This window comes from Spermophilus citellus, assembly GCF_964194105.1.
Source record: "Spermophilus citellus genome assembly, chromosome: 15".
NCBI classification, from domain to species: Eukaryota; Metazoa; Chordata; class Mammalia; order Rodentia; family Sciuridae; genus Spermophilus; species Spermophilus citellus.
The window spans coordinates 95,821,663-95,834,064 of NC_138195.1; the positions used below are offsets into that span (position 1 = coordinate 95,821,663).

The window sequence follows — 12,402 nt, forward strand, 5'->3', positions numbered from 1 at the left end:
ACTCACACAGGGCTGGAAGCCCTAACCGGTCTCCTGGGGGCGAGTGCACTGACCACTCCCACACCCACCTTCTGCACCCCCCATGGTGGCACAACAACAAGAAAGGATCTGCTCTGAAGGGATGGGAGAGGAGGCCGACTGCGGGGAACTAATGGAGAACTCCAGCTCTCCAGCCCACAGGCCTGCCCTTCCCACGGAGATGCTGTGCTCTCACACAAGGCTGCTCATTTCACTGACTGTCCAGTTACTTTTCATCTAGAAAGTTGAAATACTAATAGGACCTACCACTTAGGACTTGTTTGTAAAAATTAAATGAAATAAGGACACCTGATACTTGTTTGCAATTTTTGGCCAACACACTGAACTGAGATATTGCATTTAATTTATTTAATTTATTCAGCCTCACAGTGGCCTACCCTGCTCAACTGACTGATGGCCATCCACCACCCCCTGCTCTCCCCACCCACTGTAGCTCTGCCCTGATCCCAGCCCCTGGACCTTGCTATGGGTGGTCCTCTGGCACTGAAAGCACTTGCCAAGATGGCCCTCAGTGGTCACCAAACCCCTTCTCAGCTCTGCCAGGTCAGGCAGGCCCTTGTGGGTGGATGACTCCCCATGCGTCATCGGTCACCCTCATCCCTCCCTCTGCCTCGTTCCCCACATGCTGATGGAAGCTAAGATGTGCCACGGGCCACGCTAGGCAGAGGGCATAGAATGGGGGCACCACCACGGTCAGGAGCCACTGCTGTCCTGGGCTCTGCGGCCCAGCTAGCAAAGGCTCTGGAGGCTCTGGTCACTTCACCTGCTCTCAGGGTGCCCTGGCGTGACGCACGGTGCTCTGCTACTGGTGGCAGGTGGCCCCTTTCAGACTGGGTAGAATCCAGCGAGCAGGGAGCCCGCCCCGTGCTCCCTGAGCCACGAGGAGAGGTCGGCTCTGGTGCTCTTGGGGCAGTGGCCTGGCTCCAGCACCTGCTTCACAGCGTGTCTCTTCCAGGAGCTTGTCTGCCTTGCTCCAGGGCTTGGCTTGGCCAATCTGGAGGGTTTGCCCAGGAGTTGGGAGGTCTTCCAGCGCCGCATAGGGACGTATTTTTGCACCTGTGACCCCTGCAGCTCCTCACCTGGGAACACACAGTGGTGGATCCAGGGAGCTATCTCCTGTCACCTGCCACCCACCCACAGCACAGGGATGTGGGCTGGCCGCCAGCCTTCTTCTTCTGCAAGGGTTCCAGAGCATGCTCAGAACACCACAGCCCGCAGCCCGGGGTGAGTCTTGGCCGGGGGAGTGGGAGCTGCCTCTGGCTTGAGCGTCTGGGGCAGGGCTGACAGCAGCTGATCGATCACTTAAAACAAAGCCAGCGGCAGCAGCAGCAGCATACTTTCCTAGAGAAAGGAGATTAGCGCAGTCACGCACATCTCAGGACGCAGGCCTCTAGGAATTCTAAAACTCAACAACAAAACTTGTGACACTAAGTGAAGCAAAGGCCGAGGGAAGGGTCCAATCTCCCCAGACCCACACACAAAAACAGATGGCGCTGTAAGATGGACAGGACATCTGCACAAACTGAGGACTGAGGAAGGCGTCCCCAAGAACTCGGACTGTGAGCAGGTGCAGCCAGACCACAGGCCACCAGGGACCAGCAGGCGCTGGCAACCACCAAGGAGCTGGAGAGGGCAGGGGCACCTCCTGTGGCCCCAAGCACAGGGAGCCTGCAGCGTGGGTAGGTGGAGTCCCCAGGTGACAGGTAGCCCTTGGGCCTCCGCCACGGAGCAGCTCATCGGGGTGCCTTCCAGGATCCAAACTGCAGGGCAGCCAGGGGGCCCAGGGAGGATGAAGCATGGGATCTGGGCCCATGAGCGCTCCCTTCAGGTGATAACTGGCACTACAGAGAAACTGGGGTGAGCACAACCTGAATTATACAGAAATGACCAGGCCAGGTGAGGCTGTGCAGCAGAGAGGACCTAGCTCCAAACAGCACCTCGCCCCAGGCCCAGGGGCTGTGCAGAGCCAAGAATCCAGGAGCACCCTGCCAGGCCCCTGCCTCATCAGCATCTCACTTCAGCACGGGTCAGCAAAGGACCGAGGTCCAACACCACCCACAACCACGCTGAGCTCAAGGAAACCAGGGGACACAGGGCTGTGTCCACGGCAGTGGCCTCAAGGCAAAAAGACGTGATGAAGTCTGGTGGAAATTTAACTGTTTGAGAATGAGCTAAATCTTAAAACAAATGACATAAAATAAGAGCATATACAGAACAGAAAAACTGAGAGAGAAAAAGATATTAGATACAAACAAGTATTAGAGAGGGGAAAAAAAAGGTGTGAGAAAATCCAGGAAATAATTAGAACAAAAGGGACGAGTAAGAAATGAAAGTGAAGCAAGAGGAGCAAGAGGGAGTGAATGTCACTGTGCCCCTGGAGAGGAGGAGCAGGGCAACAAGGACGCAGGAAGGGACATGTGACCAGGGGCACAGAGAGTGGCGCCATAGGAGGGAAGAGCCAGGCGGCCTGGAACCCGCAGGAGAGGAGCAGCCACCCGGGAGCAGAGCAGTGGACAACACCCTCACAACTGTCCTCCTATCAGGAGACACCCGCTACGCTATGACAAGGAACACATCGCTCCTGTGCCTTGGCCACCCACCACCAAGAGTGGCACGTGGTCCGTTACTGTCTTAAAACAGCAGATGACAGCTGACCGCGGGGGTGGTGAGGGAGAGCTGGGGACTACCGTGGCCACGTAGCACCCTGTGGAGTCCGTGGATGGTCACCGCCCCAGGAGGCTCGGGAGCCAGTACCCTGCTCTTAAGTCGATGGCACAGGGAGAGTTGAACATGTGCCCCATGTTCTGCTCAAGCCACTGCCAGGGGAAGCAGACGGTCTGTGGGGAGAAGGCTCTCTCTGTGGAAGTGTTCATGCTCCTCTGTGTCAATGAAATGGAGAATGGAGAGGTTCCAGTTAGCAGCCCCTAAGGAAAAAATGGATCAGACAAGTCACCTGCTCACAACACAAAAAGACAGATGGCCAAGATGCGACAGGCAGGATGGAGGGAGCGCCGCACCACTGCCAAGCATTCTCGCCAAAACAAGAGCCAAGCCTTGTTTACCAGGGAGGAAAAACAAACAGGGACCCAAGAACACGGTGAGCAAACCAGAGACCGGGACAACGATAAGCTCCAAACTGGAAAACTCCACAGGAGAAGAAACCACTTGTTACAGAACAAATGAAGAAACGCGTGGATGGAGGGGAGGGGCTCCTCTGGGAGGAAAATCTGCAGAGGGCAGCCACGGACCTCGTGTGGAAACTGGCTTGAGATACAGAATCCAGAGAAACGAAGCCATCCAGGAAATGGGAGCAAGGGGCACATCTGAGAATGTTGAGAATCACTGGTTTTTACCACGCTTACGTTTTTTAATCCTTATATTTCAGTCATTATCCTAAAATATTTACGAATGGTACTCACATGGTATCTGAGATTGGTTTAAGATAGTTTGGGGGACAGGTGGACAGCACCTGCCTTTCCAGTGGTTGAGGCTGAGAGGTGGGCAGGAGAGGGAAGCATATGGCTCCAGGTTCCCAGTGAACTCTTAATAAACACTCAACGATAGGCAAAGTGACCACTGCTCCTTCGTTGGCCACCCATTCCCTTGTCGTCACGTTGGGCCCTTTTCTGCAGCGTCTGCTAGATGTGTGTGGAGTCCTCGTCCCCAGCTTAAGACCCGCTTGCTGACTTCGGGTCTCCCCTCTCAGAAATGCTAAGGTTCAGGGTCCTTTTTGCAAAGAGAATAAGCACCCGGGAATATCTTCCACATTTCAGCCTAAAAAGACACATCGAACCCCCTGACAAATGGCTGCTTCCACTCAGTCTTCCCACAGACAGATCAAAGGAAGGCCCCATACAACATGACCTGATGACATATGGCCAGGCTCAATACCGCGTAGACAACCACAGGTTTCTTTACAGAACTGATTTAACTACCAAGGATGACCTAAGAGGTAAGTGGAGCTTCATGATTTTCTGCATGCACGTTAAGGAGCAGGAAGACCCGCTGCACCCTCCTATCTTGTATCCCGATCTGAGTGCGGGGGTCCCCAGAGAATTCAACCAGACCCCTGTGCAGAGACTGGGATACAAGTAACTCTGCCGTTATCCAGCCACAAGTTAAAGCCATAAGTTCATAACGATCTTCATTTAGAGGGCACTTACTTTACGGGATCATCATGCCGCATTCTCAAATGTCCCCACTGTCTCAATAGCTGGTTCTCCTGGGACTCTAGATACCAAGGACACAGGGAGGACAGGGGCTCCCTCTCACTATGAGAACAGAGGCCTGCTGTGCCGGCCTCCTGCCTGCTGGACACACTGGCTGACCTCTGCTCACCTCTGCCTCGGCAGCAGGGGTCTGGCTGTACAGGAGCGTCTCCTCCCACAGTGAACTGTGTAGGTGTGGGCGTGGCTCCAAGACTGTCCAGGGTGGTGGCAAGTCTCCAGACTTGGCCTTGCATGACAAGGATTGAAAGCTACCATCAAATTCTTAGGTTTGCCCTTTAGATGTGATGTGCTTCTTTTGCTCCGAAAGGACCCACCCTGCCCCAGGTCACATGCAGGTGAAGGGCAGAACACAGGGAGCTCCATCACAGTCACACAGCTCCTGAGAGGGCATCTCAAGGTCATGCCTGGGCATGAGGGTGGGGAGTCCTTGTGGGAATTGCCTCTTGAGGGTGGCCTGAAAGTCCCCTAGGTCCCAGGTCCTTCCAGAGGAGGAGCTTCAGGTGTCCTGTGGCCACTTGTTTTCCTGAGAGTAGGGTCATGGAGAGGGATGTGGAGAGTTTAGGTACATGGGCACAAGGGGCACATGATGCCATCCCAGGCCCTCAGATCTTCAGCCAGAACTGAGTACAACCTCAGGAGAGCAGCAGTGTGACACCCATGCTATGGTAAGTCCACTGGCCATGCACGTCCAGAGCCGTTGATTGACCTTCCCAAACCCCTCAAACCACCATAGTAAACAATAGGCCAAGCCAAGAGATTTCCTTGGGCCTCCTGTAGTGCAAGAAATCCACACCAAATGCCATGAAAATGTAAGAACACTTCAAAGTCATTGGGCCAATGATAACTGAGGACACGACAGAGCAATTCAACTCTCCAGTGCTACGAAAAGCCATCAGCAGAGCAGAAATCCAGCTCCTGAGGCCACCCTGCCTCCAGGAGGGGGCTAGAAGACACGCACATCCTGGGAACTTCTCCAGGGTGTTTGTGGATGCTTTCATTCTGGTTTTTTAAACACATGACATACTTTAGCTGAATCCCTAAGACAATCCGACTATTTGAAAAAAACCCCAACTCCTTAAAATAAACTCGAGAAGCAGATACCAGCTATGAAGATGTGCACATCAGAACCTCCAGGACCTCCCAGCACCCACAGAAAGGGGACCAGCAACAATCAGCCACCTTTCTGGTGGCAGGGAGGGGGGTGGCCCTGCCATGAGCACATCTGCCCAGCAGTGAGCAGGCGCTTTCCCTAATGGCCCTGGCCAGGGAGTCGACAGCTTGTCATTGTGACGCTCTCCACTCCAAGGGAAGTTCAGGAAAAGTACCATTTGGGCCTCGATCACTGGCCCAATCCACTCTGCTCATTTGCATATGAATGCCCTGAACATGCCTAGGTTGTGCCAGGGTTCCTAAGAAACCAGGGGCAGACATTGCTTCCAGAGCCCTCTCCTCAGTTTTACTCCTTTTTTTCCCTCAAATATCATAAAATAGCTGCTGAATAGTCCCACCTTGAAGGAGGATTTTAAGTGCTTTTTGATGAGGAAAATTCTATTATTTATACCAAAAGGGCCAAACAGACTGATTCCAGCAGACTCCACAGGCATGTTCCTTGATGGACAGGTCAGATTGCCCAACACGAAACACAACCAACACCTTTCAAGCTCAGCATGCGTGTGCACAGACAGCAGGGCTGGCTTGGCCAATGTCCACAGTGTGGCCCTGGGGCCAAGAGGCAACCTCCCCCCGCTTCCTGGACCTTTGCCATCATCAGAGACCCCATGTGTCCACTACCGGTGGCCACCCAACTTTGACCCCTAGAAGCAGCCTTCTAAGGAGATTTGGGGCAGCAGGAAAATAGGCCCTGAGGTGGGCAGAAGGCCCACCCTGGGGCCACGTGGAACTGGTTTCTGCTTCATGGCTGCCCTGGTATCCTCCCAACCGCAGTTGCTGGCTCCAGAGTGCTGTAGGTGAGGCAGCAGATGTCCAGGGAGAAGAGGAGGTTCCCACCTCCTGCCAGACCCCTCCTGGAGTTGGGGAGGACTGTGCTTATCCTGCCCTTCTTTGTTCTAGAAAGTTCTGTGGTGTCTGCTTATCACAGAATGCAGGTCTTGTTCCTATCTAACCTGGGGTACCCTTGAGTTCCTTGAACCCCCACTTGTCAGAATAGTGGCACTTGGTCACATCAGTGTCCTTCATCCTCTACTGGAACATCCCAGGAGGAAGGGCCGAGGAGCTGGGAAAGGCACAGAGAGCATCTCCTGCTTCCTTGGCTAGGACAAGTGTTGGTCACAGAAAAGACCAGCTCCTGAAGCACACTTCTAAGAGAAGGAAGCACCACAGTGCCACGCTCGGCCACTGCCTCAGGATCCGCGCTGCAGGCCTGGGCGGTGGTTCTCATGAAGGGGGCTGGGTAGAGGAACAGTGCTCGTGTGGGTGCGTCCACTGCAGGAGACCCAGGCTCCACGGTCACTGATGACCAAGCTCAGGAAACAGCCTCTGAGGGCGCACGGAGGCACCTTCTGGAGTCACTCTCGCCTCCTCCGCCAGGACGGTGTGCAGGCCACAGCCGCCTCCCTCTGTGGGCCACACGGGGGGGGGGGGGCTCAGACACGTGCTCCCCAACTTCCCCAACTTCGCCTTTGATGTGGAGCTCAGTGTATGAAGAAAGGCTGGCCAGCTGCCCTGTAGGAGGGACCAAGGAAGAGCCACGCCCTGCTGGGAGGAAAGACCGGTCCTACAGCTATGGGCAATGGGCCAGCTGGAATGGATCCCGTCACCGAGTGCCACAGGCATTTCTCAACCCTGCAGTCCCATTACAGATGAGGCCCCTGGGACCAGGCTGGATCAGCTGCCCAGAGTCACTCAGCCGGTAAGGCACGGGGCTGGAGTGTCATTCCACGATGCCCACCAGAGCCTCGCCTGCTCCTCAGCGCCTGGCCCACCCTGACCACTCCCTCCATTCCAGAAGCACAGGCGGGGTTGGAAGTGGCCCTGGGAGGACAGGGATGGACCGAGACTGTCCACAGTGTCTCAGAAGCCAGAGCTTCTCTGAGGTGCCCAGAGCAGGTTCCAGGACAGACCCCAAACTCTCTTGCCATCCTTCATTTGCAGTCAAAGAGATCTCTCTGCACACCACCTAAGTCCCCATTACGGAAGCCCCACTAGGAAAGGACGCTGCCACCTACCGATTCCTCTTGGTTTTCACACTTTGGTATTCCCTGCCATCTTCCGAACTGGATCCATCGCTGCTATCAGCTGAAAGAAAATCAAATCAATGAGGCTGGAGGGTCAGACTCAGTGCTCGGCACACCAGCAGCTTCTCTGGAAACCAAGGAAACAGACCTCTGTTAGAGACTGACTCCAACCCAGCAGCTAGCCTTCTCCTCCAAGGGGCACATTCCCAGGTCTCAGCAGAAGGGGAGCCTCACTCTGCCGACCTGAAGAGAGGTCCTTTTTAGCTGGCGTCCATTTAGAGGCTGCTGCACTTTCCAGGGGGTGGAATGTGCAGGGTGGGCAAACACCTGACCCTGGACTCCTCTGTCTCCTGTCCAGGTGGTAGGGGAACTGCCAGCCCAGCCACCTCCCTGTCCACTGGCTAATGAAGGACACTCAGCAGCTGCCTCATGGCGCCCCAGAGCTTCGACCTCCTTCCGGGGAAGCTCACATGAGTGCACCCTTGGGAGGGGTGACTCCGTGCTGCCTGACCTGCACATTTTCTCTGACAACCCGACCATTCACTTCCCACCAAATCCTACTGGTGACCTGCCGCAGTCTGGCTGGGCACAAATCACGAGCCACTCAAGCAGGAACAAACTTTATTTCCGAACTCCCACGAACGCCACCCACGCGGCTTTCTCCAGGACACACCACAAACCAACGGGAACTCCCTCCACCGGAACTTCACCAACCAACGCGAACTCTCCAGGAATCCCCGCGAGAGCTCAACCGGAACTCAACAGGAACTCCGCGAGAACTCAAAAGTACTGGCAAAATGCTAGGCGCCATCCCAACTCGGCTGTGGCTCTCAACTGTGACCCATTCTAGGCTCGGCTCATGAGAGCTGTGCTCTGCTGTGGGGTGCACAGGGCTGTGGGTGAGAGGGAGGGTCGGGCTCTGGAGGCTCATGGCCTACCTGAGCCCTGGCTGCTTACCCTTCAAGTGGCCTCGTTTCACCAACAGCCTGCCCACACCCCCTCCTTCCTGCCATGCACACAGCCACATGGTCACCCTACCAGGGGACCCCAACTGCTTCCCAAGCAAAAACTGGCTGTGGGCCAGCCACCCCTCCTCCTCCAGCAAGGCCAGCAGTTGTACGTTTCCTGGTGTGGAGTCTCCACTAGGAAAGGGACCCGGCACAGGGAGGGTGGTCCTTCCAAATGCAGCTGGCTCAGGACCCAGGCTTCTTATAGGGCAGTAGGTGAGGACGGCACTCAGGCCCCAGCAGAGCCCACAGGGGCTTCCCAGGCTCTTGGTGGTGGCCCTCTGTCCCTCTCACCTGAAGCAGTGTGATCTGACTCTTCCCCCCGCCATGTCCACACTTCATGCTGTGTAGACCTTTCCCCAGGCCTGCCTCCTGCCTGGGTGGCCAGAGGTAGGAAATCCTGGCTCGATTCTGAAGAATGATCAGATTTTGCGGGGGGAGGGGGCTTATCCATTCATCTTCCAGGCAGATGAGGTGGGAGATGAAGGGAAATGAAAAGGTCAACCGAGGGAGGAACACAGAGCCCACTGACACCTTGGTTTATAAGGGCCCACATGACTCAATAATCCTAAACTGGATTGTGCTCCAGGGAAGGCAGATGGGAAACACAGAAATCCTTAAAATGTGAAGAACGGAGCCGCACACTCACTGCTGTTATCAAGAGGACTGTGCGTACTGTCGGTCGGGTTTAGACTGAATGATCTGAGCACGAGTGGGGGCTTCTTTGCCTCTGAACACACAATTCAGAAACCACAAAGGAAAATATCTGCAACTTGTCTAAATTTAAAAGCAGAAGACCAATGGGCGTCAGGTGAGAGGAGCTCTCAGGTGGCCTCTGCACCTGCCACCGAGCTGGAGGGCTGCCTAGAGTCACCACTCAGAGCTGACTGCCACAAGCACAGTGAAGAGAGTGGAGAAGGTGGCTGTCCTGCTGACCACAGGTAGGGACAGGAAGAGCTGTGACCAGGCCATGAGAACAAGGTCCTCTGAACAGTACAGACATGGGTGGGAGCCCGCGACCAGCCAAATCAGCCAGGGCCTGAGGAGGGTTTAACAGAGACCCCCCAGAGGAAGCCCGTGCTCGGAAGCCAACTGGGGATAGTTCAGAAACGGAGCAAGGGGCTGAGACTCCTACAAGAGAAGGGGAAAGCTGGCCCACCCTGGGCAGACGGTTTCCTAAATGTGACACCATAACAGCCAACAAGACACCGGTGCACTGGACTGGACCAAAATGAAACAGTCACTTCTCAAAAGACCCCGTCAGTACAGCGAGGAAGACACTCCAAGAAAATATCGGTGGGTCCCAGACACAGGGCTGCCAGGGCCCGGAGGGGTGGGGCACAGGGAGCTCACGCCCAGTCCTCGGGAGACTCTGGTCTGTCACCATGTGATGACAGACCACCTCGTGGACATACTTGATGCCGCTGAAGAAGACACTTAAGACTGGCCAAACGGCGAGATTCATGTTGGGAATATTTTACCATAATACGAAAAACACAGGAATGACTCATCTTATGGCAAAAGAAAATCAAAAGACAAGGGCAAATATTAGAAGGCCATTCCAGCCGAAGCCCACTGACACCTTGATTTACAAGAGCCCACCTAACTCAATAAGGAAGACGAGAGCTGAAGCGCTTCCCAGGAAGACAGAACAGACAGGGGCCGCAAACCTGCGAAAAACGATTCCATTTTGCTCAAAATTAAAGAAAGGCCAATTGAAACAAAGAATGCCTTTGGGAATTAAGTTTTGATGACTGACAGCACTGACACAGAACAAGTCCGTGGGAGTGGGAACAGATCGTCCCTTCGAAGGAAGATGTGCTGCTACTTGTCACAGACGTGTAAGATGCATGTACCTTTTGATGCGGCAACTCCAGTAAGGCCCAATCACACAGTAGATGCACGTACACAACGTGAGTATAAGTGCGTGTGCTTCTAAGTCACCGAGTTCATGGAGTGAGGTTGATGGAGAAGCCCCCAGCCTGTGAGCCCGGGTCTTCCCTGCTGGGAGGGGAAGTGTGGATGTCCGTCATGTCTGGCCTTAAAGGGGGGTGGGAATCCCTGCTAAAACTGACTTAAGTCCCAGGAGTTGTGGGTGAGGCCTCTGACCCTAACCCTAACCCAAGGGACCAGGTGACTGCCACGTGGTGAGGACAAGGGAGTCTGTCCTGGCACCACCTGCCTGGGGCGCAGCACTGTCACCCAGGCATTGGACAGAAACTTCCAGTCCTTCCCTTCAGGGTGGGTGTTCCATGAGGTGGCAACGCTGCCCAGCACCCACGCGGGCCTGCCAGGCATACCCCACTTCAGTGTCCCTGCCTTGGCTTCAGGAAGCAGCTGTCCCCAGCAGAGGCGCACCCTGGAGCAAGCTGGCTGCAGGATGTGACTCCTGGGAGCTCTGGGGCTGACTGCAGAGATCAGCAGGGAGAGACTGTGGCCAGGTGACTTCACACCAGAGCAGCATCAGGTCACTCAGAGGAACGAGACATCAGGCCTTCTCCCCATCCCCTCCCGACCTGGGGTGGCTGAGCACTGCCGAGAGGGCCTGCCCGAGTGCCATGGCCCCTGGGACCCCAGAGTCTGTAAACAGAGAAGCTGGGGGCCTGTGGATGAAGTGGCACTGAGCTTCCATCTGGACTTGGAAAGCCATTGACCCGGGTGTGGCCTTGCTGCGGTGGCACTGAGTACCACCTGAGCCTGTGCACAGCCCCACGAGCCCACAGGATGCTGGCTGAGTTGGAGGCTGGCTGGACCAGAGTCCCACCTGTGAACCTGCCTGGGGCAGAGACCCAGTGCTCGCCAGGCGCAGGCCAGGCCACTGGCTCTGCTCCCTCAGAGCTGGGCCCTGCCGCAGATGGCTCTCTGCACATGGTCTGAAATCCATGAGCCCCTCAGTGGACTGGTCAGCCACTCGCAGGCCATCTTGTTCTGTCTAAGTTTTGCAATTATAAATGAGAAAAAAAGGGTGATGAATGGTGCAGTCTTATCCCTGTGAGGGGCACCTGGGCTCCTTCAGGGGTGCAGAGGAGTGACTACTTCCAGCACACAGAAGGCCAGATGAAGCGGCTCTCCCTGGCGACGACAGAGAGCACCCGCGGGGAAAGCCTGGCCAGTGGGCCTGCCAGCAGGTGGCGGGTCTGACCTCATGTCCATGAGCAGTCTCCCCACCAAGCAGGCAGGACAGGTGGGCGGTGGGGGCTGCAGCAGGACCAAGGTCCTGGGTGAAGGAGCAGGTCAGACCCACCCAACGGCAGAGGGGCTGCACCCGCAGGTCCAGACAGACACCGACAGACACTGAACTGGCTTCTCTGTACTCCTGGGGTGCAGTCAAGACCAATGCCAAGAGTTCAATTTAGGCAAAGAAGAGCCTGCTGACTGGGCTGATGGCTGCAGCTGCCGGCACGGTGGCTCCAGGGGCATTCTGTCTGGATAGACTGGGGTCCCCAGCTGAAGCTCAGGGAGGAGGCGCTGCGTTTGGTTGGGAACCGTGGTGGGCAAAGTACACAGACAGCCCTGGGATGGGGAGGCAGCAATGTGCTCTCTGTTCAGTGCCACAGGCATCCCAGAGCTTCTCAAGCCCTGGCGTCTCAGAGAACCCCTGGGCACCCTCCTCTCAGCCCATGGGCCTTTTCCCTCTTGCCTCAGGGGCTGCAACAGACTTCTTTCTTGCACCCCATCTTCTGGGGTCTTGTGTGGGTACCTTGCTCCAGGGAGGACTCTGGGCCATAGTTTGAGTGCTCACTATGCTCGGCCACCCACCACCCTGACCTCTTCCCAGCCCCCAGGGCACGTGGCTTCCTGCCCACAAATGCTCCTAGCTGGAGGCCTGTGCTAGGCCCAGGGCAGGTCACCAGAGTCCCTAGGACTTAGGAGGGAACTGTGTCCCCCCTCCCCACTTCCTTCCTTTGCTCCTGGGTATTAAGTGCAGGGCAC

The 12,402-nt window shown here is 55.8% G+C and overlaps 1 protein-coding gene across 1 annotated transcript in view; it reads right to left on the reverse strand.

Annotated features, from left to right (window-relative positions):
• TCERG1L (transcription elongation regulator 1 like) overlaps positions 1-12,402 on the reverse strand; it is a gene marked incomplete at both ends in the record, with an annotated part of 174,005 nt that overhangs the window by 22,205 nt on the left and 139,398 nt on the right. Inside the window, one exon of the mRNA XM_081268127.1 lies at positions 7,454-7,523. Coding sequence (XP_081124253.1) covers positions 7,454-7,523 — 70 coding nt within the window. The remainder of the gene's footprint in view (positions 1-7,453; positions 7,524-12,402) is intronic.